We start from the raw sequence: 20,944 nt of genomic DNA, 5'->3' as shown, positions 1-20,944 counted from the left end.
CGTGGCGGCGAGCCACCGGCAACATCTGCTGCTGCCGCCTCCAAGGAGCGATCACTGCAGGCCGACACCCGGCGACTGCCCTTCGGCGAAACGCCCTGGTGTGAGTGACTTGAGCTGTGGGCCGATCCCGGCGAGATCGAGGCGTTCGTGCCATTGCTCAGCGGCGTGTTGTTTGCAGGCGCAATGCTGTTGTTGTTCACATGCTGCTGCTGCTGCTGTTGCTGCTGTTGCTGCTGTTGCTGCTGTTGCTGCTGCTGCTGCAGCAACTTGGACGTGGAATTGAGGCTGCCGATCAGCAGCTCGGCACTGGTGGCCGTCTCCATGGCGGCGGCCAGCATGGCGTTGTCCAAACTCTGGGGCAGGCCACTCGTTGCGTCCTGGGCCTGCTTCATCTGGCGGCCGAAGAGCTCGTTCAGCATCTTGGCCGAGGAGCCACCGAACAGGTTGCCAAAGGCGGCCGTCAACAAGGACGAGGCCGAGCTGGCGCCCGAAACCGGTGAGTTGCTCGTGGGCGAGTGGCTAGATACGACTGTAGCCGGTGTGTTTGTGCTCGAACTATTATTGTTGTTATTAATATTATTATTACTGGCCGTGCTGTTGACCGATTGTGGTTGGAACAGGGCTCCTCCACCAGCGGCACCCGCAGCAGCCGCGGCAGCGCTACTCATGAAGCCAGCAGCGGTTGCCGTTGCTCCGCCGTTGCTGCTATTGCTGTTGCTGTTGCTGTTGCTAATACTATGACTGATCGATTGCTGATTGCTTATGTCTTTGCTCAAGGATCTTTGACGCGAACGACGATTCACTTTACTATTCGCGTTTCCGTTTCCGTTTCCCGTACCGCTACCGTTTGAATTCACGTTCAAATTCTTGGCTGTTGGCGTGGGCGCTAATGTTGCTGTTGGTTTTTTAGCCGCGCACGTTGTTGTCTTGCCGACGGCCGTTGACTGACTGATTTGCCGACTACTGCGGGCGCTGCGATGACTGCGACTGCCGACACTGCGATTACAATGGTTCGCCGTCGTCGTCGTCGTAGTTGCCGTTGTCGTTGTCGTTGCCGTTGCCGCCGCCTTGTGGTTGTTGCTGCTAGCGTTGCTGCTGTTGCTGTTGCTGCTGCTGCTGGCGTTGCCTTCGCAGCCTTCGAGCACGACAACGACGTCGTCGTCGGAATCGTCGGACTCGGCCTCGTCGTCGTTTGTTTTCTCCTTCGCCTTCTCTCTCTCTTGCTCCTTGTCTGCGTCTGTATTGGTGTTGCTGTTGTCGCTGTTGCCGCTGTTGCCGCTGTTGCTGCTTGTATTGGTATTAGTCTTGGTACTCTCGCCGCAATTCGCCGCGTTGGCGTCGCCGTTGATTTGTAAGGGTATTGGTGACGTGTGACCGTTGCTGCTCGGCGGTGGTTGCTGATGTTGCTGCTGTTGATGTTGCTGATGATGTTGCTGCTTGGTGGCCGCTGTTGTCTCCGGCTCGGTTGCCTTCAGCAGCACGTTGTTCTCATCGCTGTACAAACCAAAACAGTCCGCCTCGTACTCCTCTGATGACATCATAAGATGATGCCCACCAGCAGCAGCAGCAGCACTCTCGCCTGCTTTACCTGCTTTCTCCGCTTTCTCCGCTTTCCCCTCAGCAACCCCTCGGGCAATCTCTACGCTTCTTCGGATTGGCTGGCTTTTCCCCTGCGCGGCGGCAAAGAGAGAGAGCGAGATTTCGCCGCGGCGTATGCGTGATTTCAAGTTTAAGTCCTGGTCGCGGTCCTTTGGTCCTTTGGCCGCTTTCTAAGCCAAAGTGTTTGTTTGGTATCCTTCTGTCCGTTCTTTTTTGTTTTTTTTTTTGAGTCCTAGTCCGAGTCCGTGTGAGACGAAGGGGCTGTGGCTATCGATGTGTGTTGCTGCTGCGCTTTCAAAACCGCTTGCTCCTGCAATCCTGGCTGCCTGGCCGGGATGTCCTTGCTGCTGTTGCTGCTGCTGTGTTGTAGTGCGCCAAACGTTGAAATTTTGCTGTCTCCCAACTTTTTGGTCGAAATGTTCCAGTTCAAAATTCTTCCCGCTGTTGACAGTTGGTTGCTGTTGTTGCTGCTGTTGCTGCTGTTGCTGTTGGCACTCTTGATTTTGTGTCTGCGTTTTCTACGTTTTTTCCTGCGTTTTCTAATTGTGAATTTTGTTTTGAATTTTCTTTCCACCACCACACACATGCGAATGTCCTTTGCATTTAATTTTATTTAGATTTGATTTGTATTTCCCTTCGTTTGACTCCCGTTCTCGTTCTCCAAGTAATGCTGGTGCTACTCCTTTCCAGTTTGTTTACGTTTTCGCTTTGATTTGATTCTCAAAAGTGTGCTTTCGATGCTTTGCCCGAAAACTTGCGAATGGATTCTTGAGATTTCTTTTTCGTTTTTCGTTTTTGTCGATTTTTTGTCGATTTTTGTCGTTTTGGTTTTTAGTTGGTTTGGTTTGGCTTGGTTTTTCGTTTTAATAATCCTTGCTTGCGCTCAAAAATTCTTTCTGCAAAATTAATGGGAGGCGTAAGTTGGAATATCTGCTGTGGAAACATTGGGACTGAGAATGGGCGAGTGTTTAAATGGAAAGTAAAAGTGGCTGGCCCGAATCTTTTGGTTTGGTTTGGGTGGCCACTTGATTGGTGCTCGGTTTTGGGGCTGTCCAGGGGATGGCTGTTAGATCCTGAGAGGGTGAGCTGGTGGATGGGCATTCAGGGTGCTGTCCTTAATTCAGCACAACCCAACAACCCTTCCACCCTCCCACATCAGACTGGTTTTTATCTAATTTCTCCACTTGAGCTTATTCTCTGCCCTCTGCCTGTCTCTGTGCGAGTGGGGGAGTGAGTCGGTGTGTGTAGCCGCCCCTTTCTGTACCCCTTTGTACAAAATAAAGATAAGTCACTTGGTTTTCGCTGATAAACAAGTTTGACTTACTTTCCTCTGCCACAGATACAGATACAGATACAGAGACAGATACAGACACAGACACGTAGATACTTTGCATATGGCCACGGGTCGAATGCGTAAGCACTCGAAATAATCAATACGGGGACTTTGGAGCTCGCCAAATGCGTCAAAGCATCGAATATCGATCACACTTGGTGTATATATACTATGTACTACATAGTTGAATCGTTACAGTGTCTAGGGGCCATATGCATTTCCCAAGAATCCTCCCCTTTCGGGCCCTTCGATTTCAATTGCGAGTGCAATGGAATGCAGGCCGTAGGCCCAAGTCAATGTCAACGGAAGCCACCCCTCCGTTGCTCGAACCTTTTTTGGGCAACTGTACCTCCTCGGGCCTGCAGCTTGCAAGGACAACCCAGAGGGAAAGAGGGTGAGGAGGCAACGGGCCAAGGGACAGAAGCAGGAGCAGGAGCAGGAACAGAAACTGAAACAGCCACCCCTATGCAGGACTTATTAAGTTGAGGTCGGTTTAGAGGAGAGCCAGGGCATTCCTGTGCACAGCAGATCGGGATATTGGAATTGTCAAAATTACCACAAACAAAGCGTTATTTTTCTCTGTCGTCCATCATAGATCCTCCTGCAATGGAAAAAGAATTTCAAGTTCGTTAGTTGCTTAAAGAAAGAAAATACTAAGAAGCACTTAGGTACGTAGGTAATGTATCAAATAACATCTTATTGTTCTAAAGCTTACAATTAAATGTTACATATTTTATAGAAAATGCAAGAGACCAATTTCCTAATATGAATAGTTGAACTTTCAATATTGTTTTAAGTTTTATTCTTAACTGAAATTTCAATTGATTTTACCAATGAATTTTTATTAATGGCTTTTGATAAATCTTTTAATGATTTTAGAGAACGTTGTTGTTTAAGACTGCCATTAAAGAGCATTTTTTTCCTAGTTCCTTACAAATTTCTTACTGCAAGTATAGGACTCTATTATGTTTCAGAAATCTGATAGGTAGATGAGACCCACGTGCCCCTATACTTAAATCGAAGAAAACTACTTAATTGTCCAGTTGTGTGTGCAACCTTTTTTTGAGGAACGCTTTCCTTAGACACTCTTGTACTGCTGCGATAGACAGTTGGCAATCCCAAGTTCAATGCACCTTCGGGACGAGGGTTTGGGCTGGCCTGGTCTAGGAGCGCTATCAATGGGCCTAGGCCCTTCTGACTTCAACCCCGCGAGGAGCGCATAGAGGGCAACATCAACATATGGCGCTGGCCAAGGAAAAGAAAGGAGAACAAGGAGCAAAGAAAGTTGCCAGCTGAGGCGAACTTCCACCTACTCACGGCAGCGCAGATAATTACGACCTTAACACATTTTCCGTTCATGTTGCGATGAAAAACGCTGGCTTCGGATACTTTGCATGCGCTGGAAATGAGGGAGGCGCCTGCTTTTCGGAGGGGGAGGGGGTAGGGGGTTCAGTGTATCTCAAAGTGTGCTTTGGAATGTGCCTTCACAGATCGCGGCACACGGTAATGTATTCGTCGCACAAACGACCGAAGTGTGGCACGGCCATGTGCTCTGTTCTGTATGCTCAGTATGTTCTGTACGTTGTGTACATCCCTCTGCTTCTCGTGGTCGGGTGTCATCATTAAAATATGCTTTGGCTCATAAAAAGAGCTCACGGGGGGAGGTGGAATTGAGTTACGGTCAAGTGACTCTAAAATCCGTTAAAACAAAAAACTGTCCCAAAACCGAACTAGTGGCAATTAGGCCTTATGACTCCGCTTCAAAGATCCATTTGCCAGATTAAACAGCAATCTGGCGAGCTGAGATTCGCTGCAAATGGGAAATGCGCAAATGGTGGGGGAAATCTCGAAGAGCAATGCGAAACCGGGACGGAATCTGCAGCCCCTATGCCAATACGGATGCGGAAGGAAACGATCGCCGCAGCCAACAGCTGATGATCGCAAACGATTGCTTGGAAGCAAGGGGAGTTCTGATACACTGAGGATTATAATCGAATTTTTATTTTTAAAAATACCAAATTTAAGAAGGATGCAATTCTGTCTTTTTTTTTTTAGCCGTTAAAACTTATAAATGTTTTAAAACACCTTTATACGTTTTTATAAACTTTATTTAAATTTATTGATAATATTTTGTAATAAAAGAATTTTTTATTTTACATAATTCATTTCAGAATAAAAGATAATTTATCTAATCATAATTTTTACAATATATACATTTTTAACAAGAAAACTAAATGATTTCAAATTTGATAACAATGAGATCCCTATTTGCGACTTAACATGGTTTTGCCCTTCTATGAACCTAGTCCCAATACAAATTTCTAAACAAGGTAAGCTTGCTGGGTTTTGTCTTTTTCTTCGAGTGTTCAGGTTATGGTTATGGCACGTACTTGGCAGCCACGAGCGAAGAACGATGATCGGAGCACACCTGGACTCGCTGTCTATGCCTCAATGCGCGTGCGCACAAGCTGGCGATCGCCGGAGGAAGGAGGTGGAGATCGGGGGTGGGGGATGAGGGTGAGGATACGAGCGTATGAGGATGAGGAGCAGGGGCAGAAGGAGTCGAGGAGGCAAAGAAGCGAAGAGGCAAAGCCAGGCAGACGGAACCAAAGGGAAAGGGGCGTGCTTGGTGGTGGCAGTTGACATTTATGGAGTCGGGAACCGATTTTTACCTGATCCCAGTGCTATTTGCCTAACGGGTGGTGCGGAAGTCGTCCGAAGTCGACAACATCAATAAAGTTCCGAAACACCTTTCAACTCGCTTTGGCTTTGGCATTCATTGCCAATGCAGTTGCAGTTGCCAGCTCTAATCCTGGTACAAGCACATTAAAATTATGTTGCCGCAAAGTTTGCTGGCAGTCGTTTCCACCAGAATTGGCAGCAACTTTGTGAAGTGAATTGTGCTAAAAGAAAATGTCCTTCTCAGCCTTCTCTGCCTTCTCCAGCTCCGGCTGTCTCAAACCGGCATTTTATGCGAAAAGTTTGCTCTGAACTTGCCAAAAGGTCTCTGTGGCGGGATTGCAATGCAGTAAACTCGAATTATTATGATGTCAGCCCAGCCTCAGTTATTGTTATGGCCACTGTTGGGTTTCGGGGGCGCCTTTGGTTGGTTTTCGGAGGATGAGGTGCACGCTCCTTGGCTAAGCCCCCGACTGCCAGATAAGATACTCGCACAGATACTCGTACATGGAAACACTCTCACAGATATCGCCGTTCGGTCGCCATATGGCGGCCCATAGATACGACATCCGTGCGATACTTTCGAGTGGAGCCGGGCAAGGTTTTCCCGCTGCACTTAGCCAGCGAGAAGTAGGTTGCCTGGCATCCTCTGTGAATTTCTAAAAGGGGTATTTGCAGTGCAGAGGAGGGTGCGGCCAGACAGAAGTTATTCAAAATATTGGATGTGAAAATAATATTGCTACAATTGTTGCACAAGCCAAAAAAGTTTCAATTTAGAGTGTACTATAAGAAATATTTGGCTAACTAAATAATAAATATTAAAATACCCAGATGGTTAAAAACAAAACTTTTTAAAGAGTATTAATGAAATTAAATTCTGTGATCTTAAGAGCAAGTTGTACAAATAATTTGAGATTTTATGAGTGTTTTTTCTGCATTATTCAGTTTAGCCTTTCCTTCGACCGAATGTGGTTTCAAATTGACAGATTCAGAATTGCTAATCTTAAATTAGCGGAAGCTTAAATCTTTTATTCCAGGGTATCCGTTTGACTTCAACGCAATTTGATGGTCTTGTCCTGCTGTTGTGTTCAGACATAAGCACATTTTGTGGTCGCTGTTTGTCGTGGCTGCGTTGTTGGCTTTTATTGTCTTTCAGCGCTTGATTAGATAGCACACACACATACACACACACAGCCTGGGATACTACGGACACCCATACACGGGCAGGAGCACGGCGAGATACAGATACGGATACGTATACGGGCCAGGCACGCAATGGCAGCCAGAAAATGGCCATGTGTGGCCAAGTCGGCTCCCACTGCTCATTTTTCCGACTTTTGTTTGGACAGTGGTCGCCGGTCGCCGGTCGCCGTTCGCCGTTCGCGTTCGACTTTGAGGCTTTTCCACCTCCTTCTGCCCTCCGTTGGGCTTTTGTCCGTCCTGTAAGCCTGCACCTGCACCTGCACCTAATACCCCACCTTCGTGTCTAGTGCTTATCGCGCTTTTGATATCGAAACAAAAAAAAATAATAAAAAAAAATAAAGAAAGAAAGGGGGGCAAAATGCATGCCTAACGTGTGTCCTTTTGCTTCGCCTATCTATGCAGATATCTTTCTCTGTCTCTGTATGTGTGTGGGTGTGCAAGGTGGGTGGTGAGGGTGGCAAGAGGGGAGCTGGCAGCTCGGGCATTAAAAACATTTTCATTGTAATCAAGCGTACTTTCTTTTATTATTATTATTTTGCCTCTCTTTCCGGCACTAACGACGCAAATTACTCAAATGTATCTGGCAGATACTTTTTGTTTTCCGCCTCGATGTCGTTCGTGTATCTATCTGTCGCTACCCGTCTCTGTCTAGAGCAGCTCGTATATTATTTATTGATCGCGATAAGCGTCACGAAGCCAATTTCAAGCGTTAGTCAAATGATACTTGCCTCCCCCCAATCCCATCCCAACTCTTAATCGTAAGTGCTTTTTGCACTCGCTTCCAACTAGCCAACTAATTTGAGTACAGTCCCGTCAGGCTATGGACGTTCCAGAACTTCCAGAATTTCAGTATGAAGTCCCACTGATTTCCCCCTAACATCCGCTTTGGTGCGTGGCAGTAACCCTCTTTCGGTGCATTGTTAACGTTGCAATCCGAGGTGCAGCTGGCAGCATAAGTCACCCCCTCTAAGCGTCTTGAAGACGCTCTGGGAAACCAACTGTCGTCGATCGTCGGCCGTTACATTTTCCTAGGGTGTGGGCCATGGGTCTTGGGCTGTGTCCTGCAGTCTGGCGTGTGCTGCTCGGGCACGGAGCGTAAACGGAGTCTCGAAGTCACCCAGTGGAACTTTAAGGCACTCCATAGCTCACTAAATCTACACCCAAAAAAACAAATTGCCATAGGAACTCAACTATTGTTAAATTAATTTTAAAGTGTTGGGTATGAAAAATGTCTTAATAAGATGAGAAAGTATAAAAATAAAACATATTTTACATAAATTTTAATCTATTGGGTATTATAAATTTCTCATAAAGATGAGTATTAAATTATTACCACGAAAGTATCAAACTTATGTGGTTTAAAAATAAGGCTAAAGAGTATAAGGGTATTAGTATAAGTACACTTTATTACTGTCTGTAGTTTATTTTCAAGACACTTTTATTAGAACAATACTTTTATTTTTTTTTGTTTTATGTGTACGGTTTTCCACATTTTAGGCCGGCTGTCTTTGTCCATTGTAACGTATTTCTTAGCCTTATTTTCAAGTTGAAGGAGTGGGAGTGGAAGTTTCAGCGAGCTGAGGAGGTGGAGGAAAACTTTGACACGCAACTTTGGCCGTTTGGTGGCTCCAAATGCTTAATAAATTCAATTTTTCGTGTGTCCAGTGCGTAATGTGTCCATTTAGCCGGGGTCATTACGAGACGCACATGAGCAGGCATAAACACTTCTTTCCTTTTCCACTGTCCACCCACCTGAAGGGGGCATAGTAAGTTCCTTAACAAAACGCCTCCTCCTCGGAGACCAGCTGCGACTTTTTGTCGTAGGCGGGTGGGCGGTGACGGTGGTTGACTTATTTTTATGACAAATGCGAGATATGTTAATGCGATAGGCTGGCGGTTATTAAGGAAATTACCCACACATGGCGGGCTCCTGCCACCGAGTCCTTGAGCCGCGTACAAATATTTGAAGTTTCAATTTCAGCGTGAGCGCCGCCATTAATGGGGGGCGCACGGAGAAATGACTTCATGTCATGGCTTGAGATAATTAGAGGTTGTGCATGGGACAGCTACCTTTGCTTTTAGCCTATCTTGTGCTCCTCATTTACTTGCTTCACTTGTTTTTTTGCCATAGGTGGCTCTGATTGCATGTCCAGAGCCTTGGCCGGCACTTGGGTGTCGTTTGCCCCGCCGGAGTGACTAACCTGGGACCCGGGTCCCTGGGCTCTGGACAGCAATGCGGCTGAGTCATGTTTTGCCGCACACACGGGCTAAATTTGTTTAAATTCATCTGCGTATCAACAAATTGATTGTATTTAATTCAATTGAACCCAGGCAAAGAATGGGGCAAAGTTTTCGAGGCATCTCCGAGGCAAATTGACTTGAATAATGAAATTTGCTGCTAATAAAGGCGGACTGCGATTCGTTTTCATTGGGGAGCTGGCAATTGAACTGAGGCGTCGAGTCAGAAAGTCGCAATAAAATCTTGTAAAGCATAAAATTCAATTGCCATTGTTCACGTTGGCTCCTCCTCCTCCTCCTCGTTGTGTTTGGATTAAATGGAAAAGATTTTCTTGGTCAAACAATGGCCGTGTCTGCAGCGGCAGAGACAATAGTTGATTTATGCATCGGAGATGAAATTCTTGGAAAACTTTTGAAGCGATTTGTGGCTGTGCTGCATTTAATTCCTTTCGTAATTGCAATGAAAACTACTTCAGCTGAGGTTTCTTGTGCCTGTCCGCCCTCTCGGCTTGTACTGTGCTTTCCCCTCGACAAGTGACATTTTCAATTAAAAAATGGTTAGGAGCAGAGTCATCGCTTAACCCGCCTCGGACCGAGTTGAGTTGCCAGTGGGGCAAACAAAACTCAAGTAGTTGCGAGATTCATTATGATAATTTAGTTGCTGGAGAATCCTGCGCTGCCTCCGCTTGACATTTGAAGAACTTTGAAGGGTCGCTGGAGGAGCGCAGTCAGTGAAAGGAGAGCCAAAGGATGAGCTAACGACGCTGCTGCTGCTCCTGCTGCTGCTGCTGCTGCGACATAAATGGAATTAAATTTGTGGAAAATGGTTTTCGCAGGGAAGTTAAGTAGTAGCAGCAGCCCCTACCCATCAGAGTGGCCCCTGGTCAGATGGAGAAGCAGAAGCAGTTGCAGATGCAGATGCAGATCAAAGGGTAAGAGCTGGGAGGGGAGCACGTGCTGCCCGCCGATTTCCGAACCGAGCCGTGAATCAGACTTAACAACCACTTGCCGTCCAGTGGGCAGTAACCCCATTCCAGTCGAACCAACCAATCCAAGCAATCCAAGCAATCCAAGCAATCCAACCTCCTCGTTGGATGACTGCGACTATGACTCTTCTGACAGCTCGTCAGCTGGCATCATAACTCAGCCCAGCTCTGTTCGCATTTGTGTCCAGTTATTCGGTTCCTCGGGTGCGCAAGTCAAAGGCTGCAGCACTTAATGAGTGCATCCGGTGGATGCACTACCCCCTGGCCTTGCATTGCTTCATTGCACTTTACATTAAAGTCGCGACATTACACAATACGAACATTAATGTTCATTAGTGTCGTCCACTGGCCAGCCTTCCATCCGTCCATCTTAGGGGGTTGCCCCTGTCCAGACCCTGTCCAGCCCCTGTCCAGCCGCTATATCCATTTCGATGTCAATACTGATGCAATACTGATGGCGCTGTCGAAGTCCGTGTCCGTGTCATAAAGGTGTCAAAGTATTGCAGCGCTTCACGCTCAATTAAGGGAGGTCACTCACACATCTCTCACAGCGAAGTGAAATCTTGGGTCGCAGTAATTGAAACCCAGCGTCGTCTTTTCCTTACATTTGTTGTTAGCCTTCTGTTCTGTGCCGTTCTGTTTCTTGCCAGGAAGTGCAGGCAACCGCCGTGACGTCTTCTCTTTTTTGTGTGGGGCCCACCTTTGTTTGCCTTTGGGTTTTGGGCTTGAAGGTCCAAGTCCAAGGCCTTTGTTTTCGCTGATGATGGTCTTGTCTTCGACCTTTTGTCCGGCTGCGGTTCATTAAGGCAACTCGAAACCCTTTATTTGTTATCGTCTTCCTCCTGAGAGGCCTGAGAACTTTTTGAGTCGAGCTCAGAGATTTGTTTTTGGGGAGCAGGGGGAATCTATATAGCTATTTGTTTGAGCAGAACTCAAGCCGAACCGAAGCGACTCCAGAATTAGTTGATTTATGAATTATGACAATGTGGACCAGGGCAGACAGCCTGTCTGCGGCGGCCTAAGCTGCCGGATATTCTAATAAAGCGGCCTCCAGCTGCAATTGCAGCGAGTGCAGATTTAACACTTCTTGTCAGAAGTTGATTGAAGCAACCCCCAGCAGACCAGTTGAGGTCTCAACTTGGAAGGAAGGCAATTGTGCCATGCGGAACTATGAAACTAGTCCGCCATGGGAACTATTTGGTCTTCAACTGCTGCTGCTGCAGCAGTCAAATTAGTGCAATCAAGTTATCTTGTGCGTATCTGTACTGTTCTACAGCCACTTGCTGGCAATTGGATCTTTGCATCTAACACTTCAATTGTCCACTGCTGCTGCTGCTGCTGCTGCGGTGGGAATTTGTTTGCCAAAGGAAAAACTATTTAAACAAAGGAAATTATTAAAAATTATGGCCGACCCTTGGGTCTTTTGCTCTGCGCGAACGAGAAACAGAAACCGTGTGAAAAGCGCACCCTCGCCGTTTTCTCCGGGTTCCGTGATCTGCGATCTGAGATCCGGGATCACGGGCATGCAAATGGAAGTGGAAATTGGTTCTGCTTCAAGGCGCTTTTCTTTCCGGCATAGCTCTACATGATTCGGCAGGTTCTGGTTCCCAGCTGGCCCGCTTTTCCTCCCCCTCGCAAGGTCCTTATACCCTTCTACCCTTCCGGCCTGCTGGCCTCCTGGCAAGCAAAGCGTGAAGTTCTCCTCGCCCAAGTCCGGTTTATTTCGGTTCGGGGTAGTCCTTTTCGCCGGCGAGTCTTGCAAGTAATTTTCGGAATACTTTGCCTTGACATGTCAACGCCCTAACATTGCGGTGGGAGGGGGCGGTGGGGCGAATGCAGGCAAGTTCATTGTCGCCACCCTCGGGCCGAATTCATTACGCGAGTGTATCTCTCAGATGCAACCCCAAAAGCCGCCCCGAAATGTGGCCAAGGCGGAAGGCGGGCGAAAAGTCTTGAAAGGCATTGCACAAGAACAAGGAGACGGAATCCGAATCCGAATCGGAGTCGGAGGGAGACGTGGGTGGGATGCTCGCAGATCTCGAGCAGCAACTTGTGGCAATGCAACCAGAAGACAACCCACACCGCCGCCTTTGAGAGCCCAGAAGGGTGGTTCTGCCAAGGACATTTGAGTCCTGACTGCAGCAGCATTACCCAGTCCTAAGAGTTCTTCATTAAATACCCTTTATGGTAAGGGGTATTGCTAAGCAGCTGTCGAATAAGTGAGTGAGAAACACCCTTTAGTCCTCAGAGTTACTAATAGTTATATTTCATTATAGTTAATATATAATTAACAAAATTAATAAATTCAATAAGGGAAAAATTATTTGTTTAAAAGTTATACATTTAAACTAATGGATACAATTTTCGTATTTGCTTTTAAAGCTAAAATATCAACTTATAATGATCACACATGTTTTTAATCTAATTGGTTCTTTTTTAATTCATTCTATGTGTGAGTTACTAATAGTTTTTCTATTCGATATTTGAAAACCTGATTAATATATATAATATATAATATTTGTGAACACTTGATTAACTCTATTTTAAAACTTTAATCAGATATAAGCCATTTTGGTTAATATTATAATATATATAGTTTTTATTGCAATATTATAATTTGGTCAAATTTCAATTTTATACTTGGAAAGCGAAAAGCGAAAAGAGTATTTTCGATTCGACAAAATGGAAGGCATTCCCCTTCTATTTTACTGGCAAGGCAAAACGCATTTCATTTTGGGCTGTCGGTCTGGAGAGTCTCAAGCCCCGAGAAAGCAGACAAAAAAATTAAAAAGTGCATAATATGAATCTATAATACATAATAATAAAGCTTAAAAGCAGCAAGGCATCGCGGGGTGAGCCATCGGCATCCTTGGCAGGCTGGCAAATAAAAAAGGGTTGGTCCTGCCAACGTCCTGGGCGAACAACAAGAAGTGCAAACAGAAAATAAAATTTTCGTTGAAAAGAAATTAAAAATCTGCAAGATTTGCATTTCGACTCAGACCCCCGGCCAGATGTAATATATGTATAATATTTTGCTAGCTAGCCCCCCCTTGGAAAATCTGCCCCCTCATTCGTGGCGCAAAAACTTTTGAGTGTTCACCTCAAAGTGCAGTGGCGTGGACAGTGAGAGAACTCTGGGCAGGAGGATTAAGGATTAAGGATTGGGGATTGTGGATCGGGGATTGAGGATTCAGCTGGTTAAGCTGGCCAGGCTCTAATGATGCTGCTGGCGCTTTGACGGCTGAGCTTTCTCAGGCTCAGTTCTTGCCTCCGTTTGGTTCAATTTTAATTAATGAGCACACAATTCGCCGCATAATTTGCATTTCATATCTGCTAGCGAGTCTTCGTCCCCCTTCCACCCCCCCCAGTGGCCCCTTTTCAGCTCGGCCTTGCCATTATCTAGGCATAATGCCAACGGACTGCGACTTGGACCCGCTTAATTAAGGGCTGCCTCCTCGTCCGCCTGCGACTTCCACCTGGCTTCGAGCTCTTTATCTCCGCGGGCATAGAATAAACACAATATGCAAAGTTTTTCCACTGCCATTGAGGCGCGGCCCATTGAAACGCGGCGCCAGAAGAAGAAAATTCCAGCAAAGGAAAAGTGCAATTCATTTATTTGCGTTTCCTTCTCCAGTTCTCCAGCTCACCAGCTCACCAGTTCTTCACTCCGGGCTCTTTGGACCGGTTTCAGTCCATCTTTCTTTATTTTTTTGGCCAGTTCATGGCAAGGAGTACATCGTCCTGCCTTCATTCATATTTATGCGCTTTGTGGAAGGCAGCTCCTGCTCCTGCGACTTTCTCTGCTTGTCTCAGTCCCCTACCCAATCCTCGTCCTTCGTCCTGTTCCTGATTCCTGATTCCTGACTCCCGACTACTTCCCCCTTGCTCCTGTGTGCAATGCACTTGTCAAAGCTTAATTGAAGGCAAGATTGCAGTCTGACTCGCTGACTCTGGGCCACTGTTCCTCTGAGAGTGTGTGCGAGCGGGCCTGCGTGTGTGTGAATGCGGCATATTTTCCCAGCGACTTGGCAAAAGTCGCTGCAACGTTGCTCAAACAAAGTGAAAGCCAAAGAAAAGAAATTACGTCTGCCCTGTGCCAGGTGCTGCCAGAGGGGCATATAAGACCTTCGAGCACCGAAAAAAGTTGTCAAAGTTTGCTTAATTTTTTTAGCTGTCTGTATTTAGGCGATAGTGGCTAGGTTTTAGGTTAAACTTATATGATATATTCATAAATAAATGTAAGTACTTTAAAAATAAAAATATACATATTTTTATATGATTTTTATATCATATATATATAAGTCTGTTCTATACCTTGTTTACTTGATTTTGTAATGTAAAATAAAGTAAATAAAAGAAAGCATTGGAAACATTTAGAAACTTACAAAATGTTTTAATAGAAAATCAATCAAATAAAAGCTAAAATAACAATCTAAAATGGAGTACAAATTATTCGATCAATTAGGTGTTGGCTTGATTCCTGGAAGTGCCTGCCAGCTGCCCTCCACTCACCTTTCCGCCCCTTTCTGCTCCCTCCCTGATGCCCGCTTAGGCCGCAATTTGCAACAAAAAGAAACCAAAATTAGACAAAGACGTGCCAATGGGAATGGGAATGAGTCTGGATTCGAGACGGGTTGCCCTACTCCGAGGAACACACACACACACCACACACACACACACACGGGGGCAAATAAGGAAAGCCAACGATGACGACGACGACGACGACGACGACGACGACGGAGACGTCAAAAGAATGCAGTTAAGCACACAATTGACATTTGAAACGTCAACTTGGGAAACCACTCGAGCTGAAGAAGTTGCATAAAAAAGTGCCTCCGTTAGGGGTTTCCTCTGCGGCTCCCTCTCAGTCCCTCCACCTCCACCTCTGTGCTCTCTACTTTCCTTAGGGATGAAGTGGGGCCAAGAATTGTGGGCCAGCTTCAGACTTCTTGCACACGGGAGGCTGCAGTTTATTTGCTCGGCAAATAAATTTCCATGCAATGGGGAAAGTGCACGGTTGTGCGGCCAACGGGGCGTATGGGTTATCTTTCTTGCCGTGCTCTCCATTCTAAGATAATCAACAAACGGCGGCTGATGCTGAAGACTAACGATGTGCGCATATCTGATTGCAGTTTACTGTTGCATGCATCATTAAAATGTGTCTGCAGCGGCAACGGTCCTCTGCGATTTCCCCCCTTTTTTTTTTTTTTTTTTGGCCCTGCAGCAGCGTTTTTGCTGCATTTTCTTTTTATCCTACTTTGCTCAAGGTGGAGGGCTGTCTATTTGCATGGGGCGGTGGGGATGCAAAAGTCAGAGATTGAAAGACGTGCCCGCACTCCTTTTGAGGCCTTTGAACGTGTCGCTGAACTGTCGCCCAAACTGTCGGATTCTTTCAGCTCGACCTTAAAGCTCACACCGAAAAAAATACCATATATTGATTGGGCTGCCATAATCGATTTAAATTGATTTCGATTTCTTAGAGATAAAACATTCAATGGCAAAAGGATGTGAACCACTTTTTGCTAAAGAATTCGCTGCTTAAAAAAGTCACAAAATGTTTATAAATGAATGTGGAATTTTGGGGCACTCCTTTGTGTGAAATTTACTTCATTTTTTTTACCGTGCAAAAACGAATGCAGTCTATTGCCCGGCCATGTGAGCGGGCTGTTGCCTATTAAGTAACCCGTGGAGACCACTTTGCTGCCAACTGCACCCACTCGCACCCATGCGGATATTTCATTAAGAGCCATGGCAAACCGGTGAAGAAATAACTTTTGCAACATTTTCCAGCGCCCAAAAAAAAAATATGTAAAAATACTGAGGAGGCCTGCTGAATGAGAGCTGTAAGGGTTTTCCAACCCCACTCACCTTGCCAAGCAAAGTTTTTCAACTGCGGCAACTACCTCAGAAATACACACTCACACACACACACACACAGATACACACGCACACAAGCTCACACATCGCAGTTATGCCTGAAAAGAGGTGACTGCATATCCAGCCTGGCAACTCCTCGCTTTTCCTCGCATTTCCTCGCTTTTCCTTGCACATTTCCCCAGAATTTCCCCCCTGAGTACTAACAAAAATTCATCCAGCGGCAGCTAAGAGCGCAAAAATTATGTTGCATACACATTACGGCGTGCACACAAAAACAAAAGAAACTGCAGCAGCAACTTTCTGCAGCAGCGATTTTCTTCAACCCACCGCCGCCCACTTGAAGCCGCTTTTCCCTCACTGCAGTTCCCTGCTACTTCTGAGTAAATTAACTGCATTTCTTCACTGCCACACTGCCACACGGCGGCTATGCCGTTTCGCTGCATATTTTGAGGCGCCACAGCCAGGTGGCATGAGATGTTGGCTGCCAGTGGGTGGCATTGGGTGGTAATGGGTGGCTAAGGGTGGTTGGGTGGCTGGGTGGAGCCTGCGCCCAAAAGGGTTGCCAGCGAGAGTTGCAAAACAAGTTTTCCTTGTAGAAATTGTACTTTGCATTCGCATTAATTAATTAAAAATAAAATATATAGAGTGGGGCTGGCAGTTGGAGTTTTTCGGTGCTGGTGGGTTTGGTGGCAAAGTCCTCGTAGGGTGGCTCCTTCGCCGTCTGCCAGCCACTGCAGCGGATGCGGAGTGGAGTGGACTAGAGAGTGGAGCCCGGCAAGATGGACGGATGCAACGGATGCGAAGACATGCCAAAGAAGCATGGGCAGCCGGAAGCCAGCCAGCGGAGGAATGGGGGATGAGGGATGGGTGCTCCAGCCCGGAGGGGGAGGCCAAAACTTGATGACTGCAAAACTGGACTTTGAGGGGGCGTGTGCACAAAAGCAGCAGCCAGAACAAAGCCAACAAAAACTCGCGAGCAGCAGCAGTGGCAAACAACAAAAAAAAAATTGAAAAAAATAAAGAAAAAGGGAGAAAAGTAGCAGAGACGAAAGGGGGTCGGACCGGCGATTTCATTTTGTTTGATTGTTTGATTTCTGCTCCGCCTCGTGACCAGCGTCCAGTGCATTTTGGCGCAGTCGGTTGAAGGGTCTCCGGCGTAGCCTCAAGACTTTCAGTGCGCCACGACCTAAACGGAAATCTGATTTCGAGGAATGGGCACTGGACTGGAGTGGATTGGGGGGGACGTCCTGGTTGATGATGAAAAACGCACTCGAATTAAAAGGTTTCGCTGGAAACGGGGACCGGACATCAACCTGATCAGGGGCGGGGCTGCAGCGCTTTGGGGGGTTGAACTACGAGTGGTTGCAAATGAATCAAATTAAAATATTTATGGGGATAATCTGTCACTTGAACAAGTGAATTTTTGCCAGGACCACAAGGAAAAATTGTATTTGAAAAAAAATCAATTGCATTGTAGGCTGTTGTTTCAAGAAAAATGTCTGGAAAAATATTAAATAAAAACGTTATTAAAAAAAAAGGGCAAAACAAATAACAATATTCTTGTGTATATAATTATTTCATAACTTTAAGAAAAGAAATTTTTTCTAACAACTTTAATTATTTCAATAAAAACGCAAGTCTTAAAAATATTATCATAAAAAACAAATAATATTATTCAGCCAGCTTATCCCTTTAATATCAAGATATTAAATAAAACAAAACAAATCACCAAAAAGAAATAAATAATTTGTCAGGCCAAACCTCAAATAAAGAACAAAAAGGAAAATATATTAGCTATTTGCCAAAACAAAATGTTCAAAACGTTTTAAATTAAAAATAAAAAGGCATGCACTGTCATTTAAAGATGGGAATTAGCCAAGGCAAAGCTTTTAGAAATTAACCCCAAAATAGGAATGTCCTGGAATAAACCGATTGCACTTCCACTGCAGTCTAACTGCAATTATCCTGCGGGTGTGGAGGGGGCGTTGGATGAGGGGGGAGGGGTCTCCGAAGGACCAGGACGAGACGAGTTGGGCCAGGCAGCCAGCATATTGCAATTTTGCAAATCAAACAAAAGGCAGCCGCAGAAAAAAACGCTACTCCGTGGGCAGGGGCAAAGGCGCTCGACCAAAAGGACAATGCACAGGCCGAGGATGGCACAGGATTCAGGGATTCAGGGATTCGGCAGGACTCAGAACTCAGAACACAACTCGGCTAATATGCATTGCACATGCAGCGAGTCTTACGCGGAGCAGGAGAAGCCAGAGTTTGGGGGCTTTCAACTTTTTTCATGACTCTTGTTTCGGCAGTTTGTTTGCCCAGCAAATGCATCCAATGCAATTTTTCGGGCCGCAATGTAGACGCAAGTCCTTGCTGCAATCAACTTTGCCAGCAAGCCGGAAAACACACCATTCCGCCCGCTGGTGTGAGCTATGTGGAGCAGCAGCGATGGTTAAGCGGACGCTTCGCAAGTCAATCAGTCACAAAAAAAAAAACACACACACACAAAAATATAAACAACTGAAAAACAAAAAAAAAGTGCCAAGCCGGCTAAAGTCCTTATTATCCTTGCATGTGGCCGGAGAAAAAAAATGCAATATCGAATGCATTTGGAGCTGCAGCCACGCCCCTTGCCCGCCCCCCCTCTATCAACTAAACGCACTGCAGCCGCAAAGAAATTGTGAAAATGGAAACAACAAAAAAAAAAAGAAGGGAAATTGGGAAATGGGAAGCGCGAGAGAGAGATTTTCAATTAAAAGGAATTGCTGCTCTATGTGGATTTTTGTGCTTATTAGCCAGCCTCCCCCCTTCCCTTCGCCCTGGCCTAAAACCACTCGAAAGCCGTGCACATTTGGTAATCAATTTCTGTTGTTGCTGCTGTTGTTGTTTGGCGGCTGACTGACAATCTTTGCTAATAAGCAGCCCCCCAGGCGCCTCCTCTACATCTGCACCAGCTATAATTGCACTTGGCTAAAAACTAGGCGGAAAACTATTTGTCACTAACAAAATAAAATTCAGAGCTTTAAAACTATAAGCAAATAAATAAGTTTATATATAAAATATTACAAAAATGTGTTCAGAAATGTAACCCTTTTTTAGAAGGGTGAAAAACTTTATATTTTACTTGAAAATTGTATTGAAAAGCAAATAAGTTTAAAGTAAACATTTGTTATTGAAATATGCTAATAAAGAAATTGCTAGAATATAGAATTATTTTTGCCTCTCAAAATAATACAATAGCTCAATCCCAAGTGTGTCATAATACTTCTATTTACTTTTCAAATTCAAAAGGTATTTCTCTGCGTGCATCTGCACAGGGCACAGATGAGATGATGCACTTGCATTATGCAGATTTCAGATTTCTGAATTGCGACGCCGAAATGCATTTTTCTGAGCCTGTCCCTCTCGTTGCCGCCGCTTTTCAATTAGGCCAATCCAAGCCAAACCAAGCCAAGCCAAGCCATCGCGATTCTGGTGAGAGGCAAAGGATTAGTGCCGTCATTATCTATTCCGTTTGCAGTATGTGGTATGTGGGCAGAAGTGTCGCATTTGGAGGATACGCAGGGCAAACTGCCGCATGGGCAAAATATTATTGACTATTCTTCTGGGCCGAGGTCGCAACAATGGAGTGCGGAATGCAAATCCTTCAGTCAGCTAATATTGTTTATCCCTAAGCAGTGTTCTGCGCGTTTTCGGTTCCCGGTAAGGAACAAAGCCGAAAACTATGCAAAAATATAACAAAAAGCGAGGAGACCAAATCGAAAGGAAAACTCTTTTTTGACAATGGCAGGTAGTGAGGGTATAGAGGGCATGGGGATGAATGAATGGACGATGCGATGCAAACTAAGTGCAAAGGATTTGCCGCGACCAAAGGGCTGAAGTGGCCGACAAATGATTGACGAAAATGCCTCGGGAAAACTGTGAGAAAATCAGCCGTTTTCTTGATGAAAATCGGAGATTTTACCCCCTCCTTTGACAGCTGAAAATTGTGATTCTTCTTTTATTGTCTCGCATATATATATAGGAATATATATATGCATTCCATTTTCCCTCATTTGGCTGACCATTGTTTGGTCCTTGATCGGAGGCCGAATTTGACACTTTCCAAGAAGGCATTGTTTGAACGGGTTAATTTGTGTATTTAGCATAGAGCCAGCCAGCTGTTATTGAATATCGACGGTGAGACGTAAACCCAATTAAAGACCTAAGTCGCCGCACACATTTTGCGGCACGTTCGTCCTTCATTTTGCACCTTTCGCGATGCGGCAAGAAGGACGCAAAAATGCAGATCACGGCCCAAGAAGTCGAAATCGATATGCACCCGCATTTTGTGTGTCTGTCTGTCTGTCTGTCTGTGAAGATGCTGCCTTCCAAAGGCCATGGATCTGATCTGGAGTCCATAACTCATCGGGGCAATGTGCAAAAGTGGCCGTATCGCATATCCTGTGGCTGCTTTGTTTGCCGGAGGCTCCTTTGTCCCCGGCGAAGTCAGCTGCAGTTGCAATCTGTTTTTTCCGCATTCAGCACGATCAAATATTGCCGAAGAAAGAGCTCTAACTCTCCCCTCTCCCCTCCCCCCGTACATATTGCATCCCGATCAGGTGGCGCGTGTCCGCTGGTGGCCAACTGTGATTTGTCGGTCTGAGCCATAATGAGATTCTCCTCTTTTTGGAGCGTCAGCTGGTGTGTGTGCCACGTGTATCTGGCAGATACTTTTGCCAGAGCCAGCCGCCTTATCGACTGCATTCTGAATTACCCGCTTAGCCGCTCATTAACATGTCACTTTGGCCTACTTGTCTTGGCTTCTTTGGTTCGTCGAAATGCAAATTGCTCTACCAAAACTCCCACCACTTTCAATTCCGAGCCTCAAAGTCAAGCTCAAAAAATAAAGTATTAAAAGAACACTATAAAAAACAGTTCTATAAAGAAAGTTACTTGCTCTATCGTAAATTGCAATTACTTATATTTAAACCATAAACATTAGGAAAGTCATCGAAAGTTGTCTTACCTAAAATACAGTTATTTCTAA

General features: G+C 45.6%; 1 protein-coding gene across 3 annotated transcripts in view; it reads right to left on the bottom strand.

Moving 5' to 3' along the window:
* LOC108140559 (homeobox protein prospero) overlaps positions 1 to 20,944 on the bottom strand; it is a 50,892-nt gene that overhangs the window by 10,701 nt on the left and 19,247 nt on the right. For all 3 annotated transcript variants that reach the window (XM_041709613.1, XM_017263421.2, XM_041709614.1), the window contains exons 3-4: positions 3,489 to 3,533; positions 1 to 2,495 (exon numbers count right to left, since the gene is read on the bottom strand). The exon at positions 1 to 2,495 is cut by the window's left edge. In XM_041709613.1, the coding sequence (XP_041565547.1) occupies positions 1 to 1,541 (1,541 nt within the window). In that variant the 5' untranslated portion in view covers positions 1,542 to 2,495; positions 3,489 to 3,533. The remainder of the gene's footprint in view (positions 2,496 to 3,488; positions 3,534 to 20,944) is intronic.

Source organism: Drosophila elegans, unplaced genomic scaffold, assembly GCF_018152505.1.
Source record: "Drosophila elegans isolate 14027-0461.03 unplaced genomic scaffold, ASM1815250v1 contig_476, whole genome shotgun sequence".
Classification (NCBI taxonomy): Eukaryota; Metazoa; Arthropoda; class Insecta; order Diptera; family Drosophilidae; genus Drosophila; species Drosophila elegans.
This window is presented reverse-complemented; position numbering and strand designations above follow the sequence as displayed.